This window comes from Amblyomma mixtum, chromosome 5 (genome assembly GCF_055824585.1).
Source record: "Amblyomma mixtum isolate Tamu chromosome 5, ASM5582458v1, whole genome shotgun sequence".
In the NCBI taxonomy this organism is placed as follows: domain Eukaryota; kingdom Metazoa; phylum Arthropoda; class Arachnida; order Ixodida; family Ixodidae; genus Amblyomma; species Amblyomma mixtum.
This window is the reverse complement of record NC_143016.1, coordinates 1,842,470-1,862,902: the sequence shown is the minus strand read 5'-3', so window position 1 is coordinate 1,862,902 and position 20,433 is coordinate 1,842,470. Positions and strand designations below refer to the sequence as shown.

General features: G+C 46.1%; 1 protein-coding gene across 1 annotated transcript; it reads left to right on the top strand.

Annotated features, from left to right (window-relative positions):
- Positions 1 to 12,670: 12,670 nt before the first annotated feature.
- On the top strand, positions 12,671 to 19,744 carry LOC149341118 (uncharacterized). Its single transcript, XM_089542997.1, has 2 exons — positions 12,671 to 13,038; positions 17,668 to 19,744. Exon 2 carries the CDS (start codon positions 17,674 to 17,676, stop codon positions 19,591 to 19,593), a length of 1,920 nt encoding a protein of 639 aa, XP_089399123.1. The 5' UTR covers positions 12,671 to 13,038; positions 17,668 to 17,673; the 3' UTR covers positions 19,594 to 19,744.
- Positions 19,745 to 20,433: the final 689 nt, after the last annotated feature.

Sequence of the window (20,433 nt, the reverse complement as noted above, 5' to 3'; positions counted from 1 at the left end):
CTGATCATGTACAACAGCCAACAGGACGGGACAAAACAGAGGTAGGTCAAACTAAGCTCTCCTCAACAATCCTCTCTTTCTGTAGATCCTTGTTTGCGACCTTCCGAAATAGCGCATGAGGAGTGCAGTAGGTCTTCAAGCACTGCTTCGTAGGAAGATGGCGGTAAACAGACCCCTGAGAGCATGTAGAATATGGTTCTTTTTATCATTCCAAATCCTCTCATTCTTTCTTAGAATCTTGTTATCACCGTCACGAGACTCTAAAACGGCCATCCACGAGGACTTTAATAGTGACGTACTGATTTGATGTGTGTTGCCATCAAATAGAAACATCTTCAGAAAAATGTACCAAATTCCTAAAATTTGCAGCGACGTGAGACATAAATTTGTGTACCTAATCTTGTTCTCGGCTGACTGTTCCGCAGTGCCTCTAGTTCGTAGACAACGAGGTACAAAATATTTTTTTTTTATGAAACAGATTGTAACAGAGACAGCGAATTAAACGGCCTGCTTTTATAAAAACGGCCGGTTTCAGTGTACAGTCTTTGCCAAAAGTAACCAGGCTGCATGATTTGCTTCTCATTCGTATAACAGAGCCCTTACGGCTTCCCTAAAGATCAAAAAGTTCTTTGAAGGTGAGGACACGGGTTCTCCTTACCATAAAGAGATTTAGAGCTTGAGGGTTGGCATGATAGCTTTAATACACGACTGAGAAGCAAACCGTGCAACCTGGTTACTTTAGGCAAAGACTGTACATTGTGTAAAGTAGCAATCAGTGCATGTTTTACTCGTTAAATCCTGTTTTCGTAGCAGGCGGACGGCTGGCTTCCTGTATTTTCAACCTTGCCCCCCAGTGCCCGATTTGTTAATTCGGATTTTTATCCATCCCAAAATTTTCACGAACCGCGATAGATTTAAACATGGGGTGGAAAGATTTTATTGTTGATTGAAGATAACGCGATTTTTAGACAAAAAAATTGCACTCTATTAAATTCATCATTGTCTCATTCTCTGGAACAAGGCTTTGACGTAGGCGATTTAGGCGATGGAAAGGGGTCATTGATGTGTTCCTTGTTTCGGTATCCATTGCATTTTGAGTGAGCATATTTCTTATCGTACGAAGGACGGCTGAATTAAGTCCGTGAATAAAATGCTACTAAAGTAATGTTAATGCTTGATCTCTTTAAACCATGAGCTAAACCATGAGCTAGTTAAACTGTCAGCTTCTGACACATCTCCTTTGCCGCATTTTAAAATTGCGAGGTTAAGCATCGAAATGCGAATCTAAAGGCCCCACCCACTTTTGCACAGGTGTGTCACTCAACTAGGTCTGGGAAGAAAATTTCTCTCCAGTTCAGTGCATCATTGCGGAAGTGGAAATGTAACCAGCGATAAGTTATGCTGGAATCAAGCAGCAAGGATTTCTTGATTTCGTAGGAAGCATTTCAGATTTACGGATACTGAATGTATGCTTTCGGTCAGATTATTGATCAGGATAATGAAGCAAAATATTCTGATGAAGATACCACGAAGGGCTCCATACTTAATCTCCTTAGGGAATTAAATTAGCAGGCTCGTTATTTTAGCAAGACGGAGCCCCATTCATTACGTATACTCTCGGTCTGTGTTTAAACCGTAGTATTCCTGCATGGCTCTTCGTCACAACTTCGATATGGCAGTGGAGAGGCCCGTAAACCAATCTAGATTGACAGCTAGAATTGAAACTATTTATGTGTGCCTACCCTTCCGCACCTGTACCGTGAGTCCAGTGTAGGGCTGTGGACTGATTATGTCCAGTTGGGAATCTTCAAGAGGTAAAAAGATTTCCGCACACAAGCTTTTTTTTTTTTTGCATTTCGCCTCCATCAAAATACAGCCGCTGCAACCTGGAAACGGCAATCGCGCGGACTGGAAGAACGCCAGAGAGCGAGTGCTGGTCGTTTTCGATACTTGCGTGGGGATGGCGCCACCGACTTATGGTGTGGTCTCGCATCCGCGTGTCACCACGCGTTTCTATGCTGAGTACGAGCTGGTGATCAGGGACGCACGTTTGCAGGAAAAGAAGGCAGGAGGAAGGGCGATCGGTTTGTGCAGGAAGGGCTCGTCCATACTTTTGTTTTGCAAGAAATAGAATTTCTTGAGTTTGCCTGTTTCATTGTCCCCGCGAATAGGAGCACAAATTTACTGCAGAGATCTAAACGTGGGTCTCTTTAATTGTTGGCTTTGTTTTATGGAAAAATTAACCAGGCCAAAAATAAGTGAACCACAACGACAAAAATACGGGCACCAGCCAAAACCGTGTATAATAGCGCGCCGCCTACAAATCGGCGGCAGATATGTCTTTGCTCCACATACCATGTGATCCAAATTATTCAATACAGAATTTTCTTTACGAACCTATGAGAGATACGACAATGCGTCGGGTGTATGTCAATTCTACAGCATAGCTCACATTATGTGCCTGTAGCTAAAGATCTAAATTAAAAGATTAGTAACTAAATTTACCAATCCAGTTTTTTTTTTTTTTGCTAATTTTAAGGGGCAACATTATACTGCTAAATAGAAGGCCGGCAACATCGGAGGTGGGCCCAGAATTTAAAATTTTTTTGATTGGCAACGTGGCTCGAAACATCGACTTCAATATTACGGATCTGAAAGCTCGCTGAGTACGCTTTTACGCGTTGCACATATATTAGATAGCATCGTTGGCATTTTTAATGGCGAAAAAGAACTAACGACCCTTATACACGTATTTTATGCCGTAGAGGCAGTTAAAGTGATTTTTACAACAATACTACGCACAGCGACACCCTTTTTTTTTTAATGTGCAATGCGGGCAAGCCAACTGAACTAGCTTTCAAATACGTAGTTCTGTCGTCCGACATTTCTAACCACATTGCCGATTAAGAAAATGTAAAAACTGGGATGATCTACGATGCTGCCGGCCTTATATATTGCAATATCAACTTGTTTTGTAAAATTTGAAAAAGAAAGTTTATTAAATTTCTTTCATTAATCTATCAGGCACATAACGTCCGCAGTGGAGTAGAATCCACACACATACAAACTGCATTGTCGTATCTCTCATGGCTTTTCAAATCTGTATTGAATAACTTGGATCACTCGTATGCACGGCGGATCACAGCCAGCCACTCTAAAACAAACTATATTTTCAGAAAATAATAGGCACGCTACAGGCAGCGGGAACAAGTATAACCACTGCCGTGCTAACTAACCACATTTGCAAATCATTTGATGAGGGACGCACTTTCAGGCATAATGCATTTTAGGACAGGCGGTATACGTTAACCAGACATGCGCGCTTAGTGAATAGTGTATCAGACAAGTTACTCTCGTGACCGGAGCTGGTTTCGGCGCCGTGTGGCGGGTACTTGTGAAGCTCCTCGGGTTCCGAAGCGATGGAAAGTGACGGCGAATGCTGTACTCGCTGTAGAAAGCTCTGAAGCCCTGAGAGTGCAATTGGATGGAAACCCAGTGTGAAAGTCCTGGTGTGCCGGCAATATTTTAGCCTAAATCCATTTTATTTTCAGTGTTACAATCATCACATGGCATCCTGCTGAGTAGAAGCTGCTTTTCCTTTTGGAATAATTCCAAAAGGAGGCGCGATGACAAGTTTTTCTCTGTGGCAATGATAGATGCTTCGTCCCAATCAATGGGGTGTCCTGTTGATGCGTTGTGTTCCGCCAAAGCATTAGATGTACAGCGGCCGTTCATGACGTCATTCTGATGCTCTTTGAGCCTTCGTCTGAAATTTCCAGTTTCGCCAATGTAGGCAGCGTCACAGCCCTGGCATGATATCTTGTACACCACACCAGGGTATCTTGAACGTTCTAGGCGGTCTTTAACTCGGACCAGCTGCGGTTTTAACTTGCTGGTGGGCTGATGAGCAATGTGCACGTCATATCCTTTGAAAATGCGTGCAAGGGCCTCGCTCACAGAGAAAAACTTGTCATCGCGCCTCCTTTTGGAATCATTCCATAAACATAGCACAAAGCATGCTCTTAACAGGACACGTGGTAATCTGCCGGAAATCTATAATCGCTCACTAGGAAATTTTAATCGTATATAAGCCACTGTCGTTCCATGCAGCGCTCTTGTGATCAAGGGGACCCGTACGGGCCCCGAAACGTCGTTTCCTTTTTTGAAAGATTTTGGCGAGTGTATGTTTGTTATTTACGCTATGTTCGCTCCTCGCCAGACGGTATACCGTCAAACTCTGGACTATAGGACTTTAGTTTGAGCTAGTTGGTGAACAGGCATATTGAAAGGAATACAATGGCGCAAGAAAATGAAGTCTTGTCCTTTGTGTGTTCTGGTCCTCATTTTCTTGTGCCATTGTATTTCTTTTCCGATGCTCAACTACCTCATATGTAAACCGAGTTATATGAAGGCCACTCAAATGCAATGTCCAAATAACTTTAAAATCACACGCCCGGAAGCTGGAATCGATTCAAGATAAGATGTTAACCGGCATTTTTCTGTGCTTGAAGAGGAGCCGCGAAAGGCCGCTCTCGCAGGTTCCAAAGCGCCAGATCTAGCAGCGAGCTGCATTACAGCGGCGTCGTGACACACGGCTCATTTTAACGAGTGTTCTCGCCTACTGCAATACAGAACACCGCTGGCTTTGGGTTCTTTCAGCCATCACGAGCACACACTATGGGTTTTCTCCAAAGGCGTTCCGCATCTGTTCGGTTTTGAAGCCCCATAAGAACCGCTGGAGAAGGACCCTCATTGGACAGCTCGACGGGCGTTCGCCTCCCCAAAACACGTCTCTATGCTGCGAGAAACGCCGCTGGGGAAGATCATGTTAGTTTAAGTCACATTGGGTCTTTTAACACATGCTGCGCAATAAACGATGCTTTTGCTTTTCACCTCCACTGAAACGCGGCCAGTGCGGCCATGAGGTTAAACCGCGCGTTGGTGCTCATCGAAAAAAAAAAAGAAGTAATTATTCGATAACGCCTTAATGTTTAGACATCGCCGGCCGAAATTAATGATTAATTAAACGTATGTAGAGGTTACGCAAAGTTGTTTATTACGCATGTATGCAACCGTTTTGAATGGCTCTTGACACTTTGGGGCTACACACATGTGATCACTGTTTAAAAAGTTGAGCAGATAAACCCGCCTTAACTTATCTTCTCTTTCTGATTACCAAACCAATTTTTACGGCGTTATTACGACTCGAGGCCTTCGCTGGCCACTTCTTTACTTGTTTTGCACTAGTATACTTGCACAAAGCGAGCAAATTACTCCTTGAGCTGGTGCATGAACGGGGGCGGACTGCGCTACGCCGGCCACACGCCGAGCTTGCCGGGTCGGACCTGGGCTCAGTAGAGTGATAACGTAACGGGCCCGGATAACGTAACGTAATGGGACCGGTCCCGGGCCCGGGCCTGAAGCCGCAGGTTTGGGCCAAGCTCAGAATGAGGCCCGTGCAGTGCTCTACTGGGAAAGCTGTGAGCATTGCACAAGTTCGCAACACTACCTTTTGTGCGCTGCACCGCAGAAGAATGATATACAGGTGCGCCCGTGGTGCATGATAGCGGGAATTCCGCTTAACGGAACAAGATGTTTCCTTTTCGTGTGCGCGCTAAGCATGTCGAACTCCTCCAAGCAAGGCTGTCTGGTGCCTGTGGCCTTGGAAGAACTAATTAGGGAGCCCTCCTCGCATGCCGATCAAAACTCTATTCAGAAAAAAAAGAGCATAAGTTTTCTGTCTGCTCTTTCTCGAACAGGAAGTGAGGTTGGAGGGCAAACATGTGCGACCTGGTCTATCCCTTCATAGCTGGTCAACCTTGCAGGCGCTGTAAGCTTCGCTTCATTGAGGAAAGTTGCGATGCCGCATAGAACGAATATAAGCTATGCGCTATCTAGGGCGGCGAACGAATTAAAACAATCAGGATCAATTTTTTTTTCTTTTCAAGCTTTTACATGAGCGCGGTGGTTTCAGTGGTGATGGGTTTCGGTGCTGACTGAAGGCCACCGGTTCAGTCCCGGCCTCGACTGTTGCATTTCCAAACGCAAAAAACGGCGGTGTACCGATTCTTCGGTGAACGTTAATGAGCCCCACGTGAACAAAATAATTTCAGAACCTTTCGTTACTACGTGCCACCTAATCTGCAGTGCTACTTAAACGGCAGAATGGTTGTGTTACACACCGTACAAAGTTGTATTTTAAAGCACAGGCTGAACAAGAGTCTTCCGCGTAATAGCAAACGATTGCTATCCCTTTCTGAAGTGACGGTGCTGGAGAAAAATAAAATGGCCACAGGGTTGTGCTGTGCTAAAGTTGGCTGCATGGAGCGCATTCTCGGAAATGTAAAGCCAATTAACTGAGCCACTGTGACGACAGGACCCATTTAAGGCGACGCGTCAACCTCGCATTGGGAAAAGACAGCTGGTGTAAACGTCAGCTGGAGCGAACTGCACTTTTTCTTTTTCTTCAATAAAAAAAAGGGTGAAAAGAATAGAAATAAACTCGGGAGAAGAGCCGGGGAGGCGAAACCTATTCGGATTATTCTATCCTAGGTCTCAAAAACGATGACATGGAAGTGAAAATTACAGTTGGCGACAAAAAAAAAAAAGAAAGTCCAGAGCAGCATCTGGCTCTTAAGAATAGTTCGCGACTGACCCACGCGCTGCTTTTCGACAGTTCTGACTGCGGGGTGTATGTACGATGGCCAGTGCACCTGCCAATAACTTGGGGGCTCTGACACTCGTACAGTTTTGATAATCTGTCTCCCGACTTACTCTCGACAGCCGTAGACGCCAGTTCAGCGTCATCCCATTGTGAGAAAGAATTAAAGTAAGAATCTCGCGGAACTTCGTAATCAGCAAAAATAACAGCTTTGTAACGTTTACTTTCGTCCAAATTATGAGCACAATTCTGACAAGAGAGTTACTTCATCCAATTTAACCTTTGACAAATACAACATTTTCGCGCAACACTGAATAATCTTGAATAAAAACGCGAAGAATTTTTCTTTTCCATGAACAAGTGTACATGCAGACGAGAGGAAAGTAGAAGCATGATAGACTAGCTGGCGTGGCGTCTTTAGGCTTAAAAAGTTGCGCAAGTTTGTACCTTTTGAGACCGACTGATTTCAGCAAACTTGACAGTGCAACGCGCGAGAAATGTGGCGGCCATCGCGGGGGCAAATCTATACATAATCAATGAACCAGGGAATAGGACCACGCAACAGCTGATGCCTTTCGTCATAAGCGAGAATAGTGCTACTGTTATTTTATTATCTACATCTACATCAATGACCTACCGATCAACATAAAATCCACGCTACGTTTATTCGCAGATGACTGCGTAATTTACAGCCCCATCCATGGCGCTAGCGCCATTGCCGCTCTTCAACAGGATCTAACCACTATCTCAGCGTGGTGTGACAAATGGCACATGCCTCTTAATCTAAATAAATGCCAATCCATATCATTTTCCCGCAAAAACACAGTTATTGATAGCACTTAGAACATAAAATCGGTCGCCGTCACCAGAACATCATCTTATATATACCTAGGAGTACACATCACATCATCGCTGTCATGGACAACACACATTCAGACCATCTGTTCCAAAGCATCACGCACACTTGGTTTTCTCCGGCGCAATCTAAAATCTGCATCACCTGAAGTAAAAAAGTTGGCATACATAACATTCGTACGTCCTAAATTGGAGTACGCGTCATCTGTCTGGCATCCATCACAATCGTATCTCATCTCAGACCTTGAAGCCATTCAAAATCGCGCCGCCCGTTTCATTACATCGCAGTACTCAAAAAATACCAGCGTAACATTACTAAAACGATCCCTCGGACTTCAAACACTAGCAACGCGCCGTGTTATTTCCCATCTATGCCTCTTTCACTCTTTCTTTTATCGCTCACCAAGACATTTGTTGCTGCAGCCACCGCCACGTACGCCATCCCGCCTAAACCACAGTAACCCAATCGCACGCATTAAAGCCCGCACCTCCGCAATGAGCAGTTCATTTTTTCCCGACGCCATAGTGCTCTGGAATGGCCTTCCCGACAACATAATAACATGCTCCGATCGCCGCCTTTTCCGCGAGAAACTGGCTAATCACTTCTCATAAACATATTCATACTGCGATACCGAAGTGCCAACTGTTCCTTGTTTTCTTTTTGTATGTTTATTTCTTGCTTTTAGTTTGTATATTATTGTACTCTTTTTGTACCCCGTGTATTTTTCCCCCTTTCTTTTCTTGTGTTCTCTGCTACTACCCTCCAACCTGTATGTACGCCCCCCCTTATGTAATGCCTTCGGGCCTTTAAGGGACAAATAAATGAAATGAAATGAAATGAATTAAACGCAAGAACGACCAGTTCTTTTAAATTTAGCGACTCTCATCCCCTCTGTGTTATGACAGTTGACCTTCAAGTGTGCGCACACTTGTACATCTGTTAATAATTCTAGCATAGACGGCGCTGCCAGCTCCAGCTCTGGGCGCAGGAAACGATGTTATTGCGGACGCTAGCGCCCCCAAGGCGAGCTTCATAAAAGCAGGGTGGCGTCAAAGTGGCGTATTCTTGTCGTTCGTTTGTGTGATACACGTCACAAGGACCGTGTAACTTGGCTGAAGTGCCAGTCGCATGTGGTAACTCGAGAAGATCAAGACGTGGGGAGAGTTTATGGCCACTTTAGACGTAAATGAGGTTGCTCGTAATGCTAATTGAAACGAAAAGCCGAGCCCTGACCGTACAATTGATTTTCGCAGGTTAGCCTTCTTCACAGTTTGACATACCAAACAGCCTAACTGTGCTTCTATGAGGCGCCCTTAAATCACGCACAGAATTTTTTTCGGACATGGCCTGTTTAAGCGCAGGCTGAAGTGCACTTAGAATCTTAGATGTGCGAACGTACTCAAACGTAAAGAGTTTTGACCCCAAAGTTGATTTTTACTATCCTCATAAGTCGATTTCACGAAGGAAACTAGTCAAGAAGTGTGAAGGCAGGATAGGACATTATAAATGGTTAGTAAGCAAGTTTATAGTTAGTAAGTATATAAAAATTTATGACGAAAATATTACAAGACAGTAAGCCAGCCGGCAGTCGCGAACAGGCTTTACATGTTTTGCCTATTAGTTGAACTAAGAAAACTGCCATGCCACAAACACTGTTACAACCTCGGTTCCGAAAGACATCATATATAGTTCCCCGCGCGAAACAAGGCTCTCGTGTGGGAGCCGAAACGTATAAGTACATTCCCCCCCCCCCCCCCCCCTTTTTTTTTTGGTCGGTGCCTTGCCTTCTCCTTCATATACAGTTGAAGATGCATAATTTTTATGTCTGAACACCTTTCCCCTATTTTCCACTCAGAACGCTCAATATGGGCAATAGTGCTTCTTAAACAACGTCGGTAAATAAAACAATAATTATAATGAATGACAAAATAAGAAGAAAAAAAGCATCTGCCTGTGAAAAATCGGATGTCGTCGGTGATGAGACAGCCGTCCGTTTACGCAGAGAAATTTCAGCATTCAGAGCTAATTCTGTCTTTGAAAGCCTTGCTCTCGATGACTGCAGTATGCTAAAAGTGCGTTCTTATAACTTGAAGTAGGCAAACTGCGTATCGAAATAACTCACATTTCTCGCCCTTTGCATGTTTCAAGAGGTGGCAGCAACATTGTTTCGTTTTCGGATACTAAAGCCGAGAACTGCCGTGAAACGATGCCGAGATATCCATACAAAAGGACTCGGGGGAAGTAGAATGCAAAAGAAACGCCACTGTTGCGACCCGGGTAACATGGCCGGAGACCGGTGACGGGACGAGGAGGATGGGAGACTGGGTTCGGAGGAAGGTAACGAAAACTTTATACACTTATTTACATTATTTACAAATAGCGACTAAGAATGACTCTCAGTGGAAGGGAACTTCTTCGTCAACCGGAGTCGACAGGAGTTAGCAGGCTTCTCTCGGCCACAATCACCGCCGAGTTAAATAGGGTTTGGATTCCCCAGATCCCTGCCTGGGGAATAAAGTTCGAAGAGCAATGTTCAATCGGATGGACCGAAGGGGACGCTGGTGTTACCCCCCACGGCAGGGGCGGTGCGGGCTGTTCCGCTCTCTCGCAGCTGGGTCGATGGGAAGGGGTAGATGCTGACCAATCCAGCACGGCTGGAAAGGAATCTCCCGCAGTCTATCCGCAGGTGAATGAACGTGCTTCCCCGCCGGATGTCCAGAACACGAGTCAGGGACACAGCCGTCTTCAATTAACAGCCAGCGTGACTGGCGCCGCCACGTCGCCTCCGCTTCCGCTGTGGTTGCCGCTGACAATGCCTACTGCGCATCTCCTGCCTTCGTCGCTGCTGCCGCGGTCACCTCCGCTCAAGGAAGTCCGCTGCACTAATCCACTTAGGCTCGGAGGGGGGCATCACAAGCACCCCACTGCACCACCGCCGTCGCGAGGTTGTCGGCCTCGTCGACTGTTCACGGTTGCAGCTTGATCGGGCCCACGTGGCCAGAAGTACGGCCATGACACCACCGAGTATAACTGTATTAGGATAGAATTCCCCAAAATTCTGATAAACTTCAGCTTTCCGCACTTTACCGCTGCCAAGATAGTCTTTTAGTCAAAATATTCCGTGTCGAACAGCACTGTAATTCAGTGAAATTGAGGTAACGATTAGTTAATGAGTGGTGGTGCGGTAACCTGATCTACCTGAAAAACGATATGGTTAACAGACAGGAAGTGTGTGAGACTCAGGGACAACGCGACATCTGTAGGTCGTAGCGAACGACAGCGTCGCTCCGTAAGCGCGGGCCTCGGATGCCGGAGACCGAAGGTTAGTAATTACGAAAGCGGCGCTCCTCAAATGGCCGAGCAGGTTTTCCCGGCACTCGATGCAACGCCAGCCGGAAGCCCGTGCGACGCACACAATGCAGTTCGCGTCTCCTCGGAAAGGTAAAGACTGTAGGTTCAGTTTCACTAAATATTTTAATTTTGTTATGCTTTAATAAAGTCCTGAAAACTCTCTTGCTCTGAACATCATTAATTTTCTCCTTCCTTTAAAAGCTTTAACCTCGTCCTCATCAATTCCAGTCGCTGTCTATATCCTCCTCCCAGCCCCGGCGGCATCACAGATACTATACTGCGGGTCGGTATATGTTCCTCGATTGGGCGAATAAAAATTCATCTTTAGCATCATATGGCTGTTCTTTTCTTATCCGTTTATAAACTGAAATAAAGGTCGTATATCACAAGCACCGGCCTGAGTCCACTGAAAGCACCACATTGGTTGCGAAAGAACACCAGCATAACATGCATAGGGGTAGAGCGCGTCGATAAAGATTAAATCACATCGAGAATGCATCATTGAGGAAGATCACCAAACGCAAGCGCACCTTAACTGCGGGCGCTGCCTCAAGGCGGGCTCAGCGCCGACTTTGACCAGGTAACCACCCGCGAACCGCCTCCCCGTGCGTAAACAGACAAAGGCGGTAGGCAATAACCTGAAATAGCTGGGTAATAAAGCAGAGCATGGAGATATAACCGAGTGCAAGTTACATGATAGGTTGCAAGAAGTTACAGTTGCGTGGGGATCCCGCACATAACCAGCACGGTGGAGGGTTCAGGATAATGCAAATGCAAGGCCGCCATCATGAAGTGCAGTTCTGAAGTGCTGGGAAACACGGAGTGGAGCGTACATATTTGCTGTTCAGGCACCGTGTTTAGTTTTGTTGCCTTGAGTTGATTGTAAATACAGCCGCTTAATGCGAGCTGCTCCGAGCGCGCGCACACGCATGCACGCACACACATGCACAAAGGGAAATGGTGACCGTACGTAAAAAATGATCAGACTTTCACCCTCTTTGCCGCCACGGAAGATCTGGGACCGAACGTGACAAATTATTCACAAGATTTGAAGCGACGGAACGCTTACCGGACGAGTACCGACCTACTCTGAAGAGAGTTCGATTTTCTCCAAAGCGGCAGTATTTTGCTTATCGCGAAACCAATGGTGCAGTACGGAAACAAACAAGCAACGAGTGGAACCTGCGTGATTTGCCGTCTCTTAGTTAAGAGAAAAGACGTACTGGTCCTGATTGGTCCAGTTGGTTGCAAGCTAGGAACAACATCGCAAATAGATGAACAAACTAACTTATACCGACGGGCAGAAGCCTAAGAGCTCATACAAAGGCATAGCAGGAAAAATACCTCCATCTTTGAGCGCATCCGGTAGGTACATAAGCTGACTTATGCTGCTTGGTCACGGATTTTTTCTTCTGTAGATGTCAAAACTGTCTATGCAGGAAAAAAGAAAAAGACGCAAAAAATGTTCTACTAGAAATGCAATACTTTTACAGTTATATTGTTACCATGGGGCTGCTTTGATGAAGTGCAAGAGCCCTAGTGCTTATTTTACAGAACGATGCGAAGCGCACTGGAAAGCTAAACCCGTAGTGCGCTATTACGCCCTTGACCGCTGATTACCACGCTTGTGCGCGCATTGCGGCATCTCGACTGCTTGTTTTTCATTGACAGCTCTTGCGGCACGGCGATGCGCACGTGGACTCAGTTTGTGCGGTGAAGGCGGCGGCCTTCGCTCTCTTCAGAACCGGTCTGATACACAGACACACGACGAGCCGTGGAGAGTATAAGGTCTCGAGTCGCGGCCAGCCGACCTTTGGAGCGCCGCCCCCCGCAGCGCGGCTGGGCACAAACACGGACATGGCCGGCGCTGAATCGCGCGCCGCCGCTCTTCCCTCGCCAGACTTCCTGGCAACCCTTTCGTGCGGAGAAAGCTGTACGCGCGCCAACGTGACGGCTGGTTCCGCGTGGACACGGAACGCCGCAGCATCTTACGTTGCCCGTAAGGCTGCACTCTCTCTGTGAGCGTGGGCGCGCTAAGACGCGAGGATGACCAGCACCACCGAGGCAACGGATGCTGCGCGCGCATTCGCACCAGCGACATCGCTGAGGAGATAACCGATGCGAGAGCGGACATTGTGGGCACCCTTGGACTGCGGTCACACTGTTATAGGTACGTTATCTTTGCTTTGCCGTTATCTTTACACCGTATACATGGAGAAACAGGGGCTGTATGTGCAAATTTCTTTTAGGATGAAAAATTACCTATTTAATTTTCGAATAATCGAGATTGCGTCGCTACTAGCCTGAACTAAGGGCCATTTTTGCTAGAATTAGTGCCGTTTGAACCCAGTTTACTGAACTAGGCGCGGCGTAATAGTCAGTAAGCTGTTGTTGTGGCTGCCACCACACCACGGCTACTGAACGTCTCCCTCGCAGGAAGCAGTTAAGAGGATTACTCGAGTTACGTGACTTTCAAGCGCTCTAGTGTGACGGGCCATATGTTGCCATAACAGGTGGGCGCTGTTCTTGAACGCGGGAAAGGATACGCGGTCTTACTGACTGCTACATTTTTAAACTTTTCACGTCCATAAAAAAACAGCCAAGAGTAAGCAGCCTTGCCGCTTGGTATCATCATGGATCGAATCACGCATGTCTCGCACCACCTACGCCATGGTCGCGAGGTTGTCCACGCCAGTCGTCTGAGCCATACTATGATCCTCTGGTCGTGACATCGCCGTGGGTCACCACGATAGCTATTCGTTCGTGCCGAAGCCACTGTAAGGAAGACGATGCAGAACAAGCGGCCTGGCCGCTTATAGGTGTAGGTAGTCATGGAGGCTATTAACGAGACGAGCAGGAACCTGAGCAGGCGCCGGTTCTTATTCTTCTTCTCCATGCACCCAAAGAGGTCTTCCCATGACTTTCAAGACGTAGGCTAGATGATCTTCATATTCAGCGAGCAATTTTGAATTATATAACATTTGCTGAGACTGATTCATAGAGTTTCTTACTATTACCTAGAGGGAAAGCTGGCAGCCTGTCTATGGGAGTTTGCATGGAGACCCCTCGAGACCGCTTCAGCCACCATGGGCGCTCAAAGCATCATGGGGCGGTGAGCTACTTGTTGCGGAACTTCAACTTTTGGCCAAAAAATAATGCAAGAATAAGCGCTATTCGATAATCAAGAATGTCCTAACATTCAATATTCTGTCTGTAAATTGCAACAAACGAGGAGAAAAGCATTTAAGTGCAAAGTTCGCCCAAAATAAGGCATGGCTAGCTTTCCTATTGGCCCAGTGATGAACACTACAAAAACTAATATTTCGTAATTAACAGGCGCACTTTTAAAAGTAAATATGTTTAAAAAAATGTTTTGCTTAAACACTATAAGAGGTTTTTAATGGCATTTCATAAAAGTAAAACCTTTTATTGGCGTCGTGTGTCGTCGCGTTTTCACTACTATAGGTTTTGCACACTGCGTTCGCGCGAAAGTCGTCTGCGCACACACGAAAAGCGTTTTCGGAATGAAACGTCTTAGTAGTGCCACTCCGTGCTCCCCAAAAACTACGACTGTCTCGCAACAAGTAGCTCACCGCCCAATGATGCTTTGAGCGTCCATGGTGACTGAAGAGCAGCGCCGCCAGCTTTCCCTCTAGGTAATAGTAAGAAACTCTATGGACTGATTAGCAGTAAAGTGCGATCACTTCTGATTCGGCCGGTAAATCGCACCGCTGTTGTTAACTCCCGGATGTCACATCGCACAAAAGCTTCGTTATCACTGAGGGACTCAAACAACACTTAAGCACTGTCATGCAACATCAGTGTGAATATTTGATAGACGACTGATACCCAAATCACTCAGTGAACGAACGACTTTTCAACGAACACATCTTTCTGTCTGTCGCACCATCAACCACCTTTGTCTTTCACAAGGAGTAGGCAGGCAGTACAGGTGTGCTTTTGTCCGTTGCAGTGTTTTTTCTTTGAAAGATTCCCCACTATAGCACTTCTCAACGCTTGCTAGAAGAGGGCTGCCGCCTTTTACAGTTAGCCGTGAGCAAATTAATCTTTCACCGGACTTCCACCAGCATCGTCCGGTCTCCAATCTTTGCCACGGTTTCCGTACCCGTGACTCTAGCGATTGAGGCAAAACGCTTGTCAGAAGCAGTCAGTTAAACCAGTCCAGTAGGCAAAAATACTGTCAAAACCAACCATTCAGCAGGGTGGCTAGCGAACCTAGTATTTGCTTCCGTACTGTCAGCGTAGATTACTGAAAAGCCGCTCAGACCGTCTATATTGTGTTAACCATATGTTCCTTTCTTTCTCAAAAAAGATGCAGACACCTACAACACAGTCGTATTTACGACAAGGCAAATAGAGGATATGCGTTTACGTTCTAAAGTTAGTCTCTGCAGGCGTTAGATTGTAAATTACAGAGCTGAGGTTGACGCCATGTCGATTCATTCGGAGTGGAAAAACTGCTGTCACAAGGAGAAAACTGCGTCCAATTTGACAAACTCTGCGCTTGAAGCTCGACTTAAAGGGACCTTGCAACACTTTTTGACCGTCGGAAATATATTCGCGCCCTGATTCAATCGTATGGCTATAAACATTTAAGCTAACTGTTATGTCTCCATACGCAGTAAAATACGCAGAACCATGTTCGAAAGTTGTTTCGCGCTTTCCTTCGGCATTTAAAATTACGCGCTTTCTTTGTGTAACGCGCCTACTTGGAGGCGTTTCGAAACGGCTACTCGTCAGATCCCATCAGATGTCACACGAACTGCACACAGAAATTACAGCGAAGCAGAATATGGAGTAACGATAACACGAAACACTACCGAGTAGGGTCGGCACCAATTAAGGCCAATCACGTGTCCCATGACCGAAAGTAGTTGTCTCAGGAGATAAATAAAAATATGAGAAAAAACTTACGCCCAACTTAGCATTTCACTGTGTGGGTGGGATGGAGAGGCGCCTTTCTTTGAGCATGCTACGAATTGCAACAGGAGAAGAAATGTGCGAATAGAGGAAAGGGTAAATATCGATTCCCGTAAACTTGGCTTCTGCGAAACGAATCTAAAAAATTCTTGCTGAAGGAGAGTGAACAAGAAGTGTCCTTCAGCGCCAAATGCATACTGTGCCTTTCTTGCAAAGTTTTCAAGGGCCCCTTGGAGACACGGACCACTTGAAGGAGAAATTGTAGCATGACGCAATGAAATAACAAGAAAAACTTTCCAGAAACAATGTGGCTCCACCGCAGCTTGCAAGCGAGAAACATATAGTTAATGATAACAACAAACAGCTGTCCGTCACATCTTTGATTCTTCACCAATGTGCGGACATAAACCACCACATCTTATGAAAAAGCTGGATCTGCAGTGTATTAGATGTGACAATGTACAATCATTCAGTTTTCATTATATATAGAGCGAGCTCATATTTTCTTGAAGATATATGATATATATAAGGACTTCCGGTTCTGGGTTAAATTTTTTTTTTAACATGTGGTTGGGGGGTGTGGGGGGGGAGGTAAAAATCGGGACTAAACACGGAACTAAAATCCGTGTAAAGGCCGGGTTATTCAGAAAAAGGTTCTTAATTCGGGTTTAATCCAGTCATTATTTTCAACAGAAGACAATTTACTATGCGGCCGTTTTTCTGACGGCTCTCTAAATATTATGGAAATGACCAGTTTCACTGCAAAACTTTTACCAAATCAGATATTTCTTTATTTCTCATTTGTCGCGTACATTATCACCTGATGTCTGCCTTTGTTTGCGCACTGCGAAAACACTCATTGAACGTCAGAGCTATGAGAAGCACCTTGTAGTACGATGTCCCTAACGTGGGCGCGACTGGCACATAGACATTGGTACATAAGGCATTTGGCGAGTACACGTCTTTGGCATCTCGCTTCCAAAAAGCACTTTTTTCAACTTGACCATAAATTAAGCATCGTCATGAATGTAAAGCGTTAAAAGCGGTTTAAATTGCTACTAAGGCTGAGAACACCTCTCTTGAATAAGCACAGATCGTCCGCTAATTTTTGTGACGTGTTTTCAGTTTTGTCGAGCGACAAACTAACCTCCCTAGGAGACTTAGTTTCTGGTATAAATCGGGTTTAACCTATTTGCAAGAAATTTCTTCGGGGAGCAAAAATCAGGTAAAATCGGCTTTTACCCGAAAACACAAGGGGCGTAGATATATCTCAACACAAAGAATGAGCCAGGAAAAAAAAAAACTTGTCAACGATTTGACGCCACTGGCGAACCTGCATATTGGCTGTTCAAATACGAGCTGCTAGAAGACCGAATTTTCTCAAATATAATGCGCAGGAAATCTATCCGCCAGAGAGACGCCATTTATTTTTATTTCGCTAGCAGCTACCACCAACCTTGTGTTGCATATCTCATGGTACTTTAATGCCACGCAGCATGCGTAGTGAATCCAGCCATATTGCTTGAGTTAATTGTCAAGCAAGTTTTTGGAAGAATTCCTATTTCTCTGTCCCAACACTTTCAACAACGGTATACACGATGGCATTCCGAATAACGAAATGAAGGCTGTAATACATTGATGATATAACTCCTTCTCATAAACGTTAAGCGAAGTTTAAAAGTAGAATCCAAGAAAGGTTGTCAATGCTGGCGGTCGTTTCCAATTTTTACTACACCTGTTCTCATTCGAATTCGCACAAATACGATTACTAAACAAAATAAAACATCTCGAGATAAAAATGAGCATATGTTCTTAATATATTTTTCCTGACAGTTCAAAATGTTTGTCATCTTTACAGGCAATCATGCGTCTGTCAACGGCCGCTGTTTTGTGCATCTTGGCCACAATGCTCAGTGATTGGTCCTCATCGAGTGCTATCGTGAAAGCAGCCAACGCGACTTCAGCGCAAGACCCACCAGAAACGGAGAGCGAAGAATTGAAGACACTACTAAATTGCAGTTCTCATCACCTCGGAACGCCAGGACATGCCCGACAGCAAATATGCTCCGCTGATCCCAGCTGCGCTGTGTACGAAGATTGCTGTTTTGCCGCAGCCGTTGCTTCAAACGTGACGCTCAAGAAAAACGTTTCTTGCATCTCCGTAGCTAACGATAACGCCGCTGTCCGGCAAGTAATGATGGTCACACGCTGTGATGTCGCTTGGCCGGAAGACGAAGTCAGGAAAGGCTGCGAAGAAGACAGCGTTAAGAACGAAACGTTCCACCGAATCCCCGTCACAAGCCCCGCCGGATACACTTACTCGAACGGATTCTGCGCGCTCTGCAATTACGATGTTGAGGGCTGGGTTTTCTGGGCTACCTCCATTTCCGACGACGGCAACAAAACCGACTTAGAGCTTCGCGATGATTCCCTCAAAAATAAATTGCGTTACTGCGGTGAAAACAGAAACTTCAGCGACACGTGCGAAGTTGGCGGTAGTAATATGTCGAAAGAGATGGAACGTAAGTGTAAACTTTACTTGGAGCCTGTTCGGCACGGAGGGTCCAGCAAGCTCTACAAAAACGTGTACTGTGCAGTTTGTAACCAAGTAAACCTTACCTCACTGTTGTGTGAAAAGGTCGCAAAAGAAAATGCCAGCCGCTCAGTAGATTTCAGGACAAACAAAACCTCTGTCAAATATAAGACCGTCAAGAAGCTTACATCCAACGAAACGTCGTGCGCAGCGTGGTTTGATGAGAAATGTTTCATCAACGACACGAACTACAAGTACAATAACGCGACTGGTGCGGCCAGCGACGAGTCTTACACCTACACTTACCAGCACTACCTAATCATGGTTTGCATCGGACTGTCGCTCTTCTTCCTACTCATGAAGGGCCTCACGTACGCCATCTTCAGCGCTTCCCGCAACTTCGCCTCGCGCTGCAATTTGTGCCTGTCTGCGACGCTGTTCTTCACCCAGCTCGTCTACATCCTGGCCAGTTATCTCGACGTTCCCGACGACGTATGCGTCGTGTCGTCGGTCTTCCAGCACTTCGGGTTCGTCGCCACTTTCGCATGGACCACCGTGCTGTCATTCGACATGTGGAGGAATATTTCCTCCATGCGGGTTGCCGCCAGAAGCGACAAGACACTGATCCTCTACGGAGCCATAGCCTGGGGCGTTCCGCTCCTGCTCGTTGCCGTGTGCTGCGTTCTGAACTGGGCCACTCCTTGGTCTCGCTACTCGCCCGCGTACGGCCAGTACTACTGCTTCTTCGGAAAGTATCGCCCTTACATCGTCTTCTTCCTGGTGCCCATGGGCGTGCTCCTGGCGGTGGACATGGGACTGTACGCGCACATTATAATATACGTGAGGCGAACCAAGGACATGCGCAAGGGCAAGGGCTCCAAGAGCGGCGGCAGCCAACCATCGGACATGGCCCTCTTCTTCAAGCTTGCCCTTATCATGGGCGCTGCATGGTTTCTGGGCCTGTTGAACTTCATCAACTCGAATGTCACCCAGGTCCTGACGAGCATCTTGAACGGGCTGCAGGGCGTCTACCTGTTTTTCGGTTTCCAAGACTACAAGTACTACGTGGCCGCGCTGAAGTCCAAGGACAAGAGGGATAAGAAGTTGCGATCTTCGACGGCTTCGAACAATTCGAACGCTTCCGCAAGCACGGACGTGCAAAGTGTCAGTGATGTGCCTGTGGGTAGCGTCAACGCTAGTCGGCAGCCTGGTGTCAAACTTCCTATGAGCAATCTTGCACGAACGAAATGACGCAAGGAAGGAGAAAATGCATTGCTTGTGCAAATGTGACTCTCGTGTCGCGTTCGGATTTTAGTAGTAGCAGCATTCTCAACCCCGCCACAGTGCTTTGTGAAGATTGTACTATGCAATACAGAATGCTGTTCCAAGTTCTTAAGAGACATTTCTTTGTATGTGTGCTTGTTTGTGCCTCGCGCTAACTCCTCAAGACAGCTGTTCTCGACACAGAAGATAAAGCTAGTTAATTCCTGCCTATAGACGTACTCAGCATGACACATGAGCACTACCGATTATTGTCCAAGACTTTGCTGCTGGAGTGCGAATCATATATTTTACTCTGGTTAGTTAAGGCGGTTTGACGTCCCAGAACGACTCAGGGTGCCGTAGTTAAAGTTGAAGGCTCCGGATAATTTCGACCACGGTTCTTTACTGTGCACTAACATTGCACAGTAAACGCGACCGCCGCGGCCGGGATCGAATCTGCGTCTTTATGATCAGCAGCCGAACACCTCACCACTCAGCCGCCGCGCCGGCTGTGATCATAAATTTTAGACAACAGCCAAATCTAAGATTGGGAAAAACTGCTCAATGTTGCGCTCAAACTTTTTATTGAACGTCTTTAAAGCTTGCAGTGCCAGGTCTGTAAACAGGCCAATTCGACAATGTACAACGCCACGAGGGAAGGCACGGAGAAGCAGTCTCATAGACTTAAAGGAAGTTCTAACCTGTAAAGGCACGGCAGAACTATTTCCTCGCAAAAAATGTGGATCTGGTTCTTCCGTTCAGTTAACTAAACGTTATTCAAGCACCACTTCCCATACGCAGCGGCATATAATGTTTAACTGTGGGTTC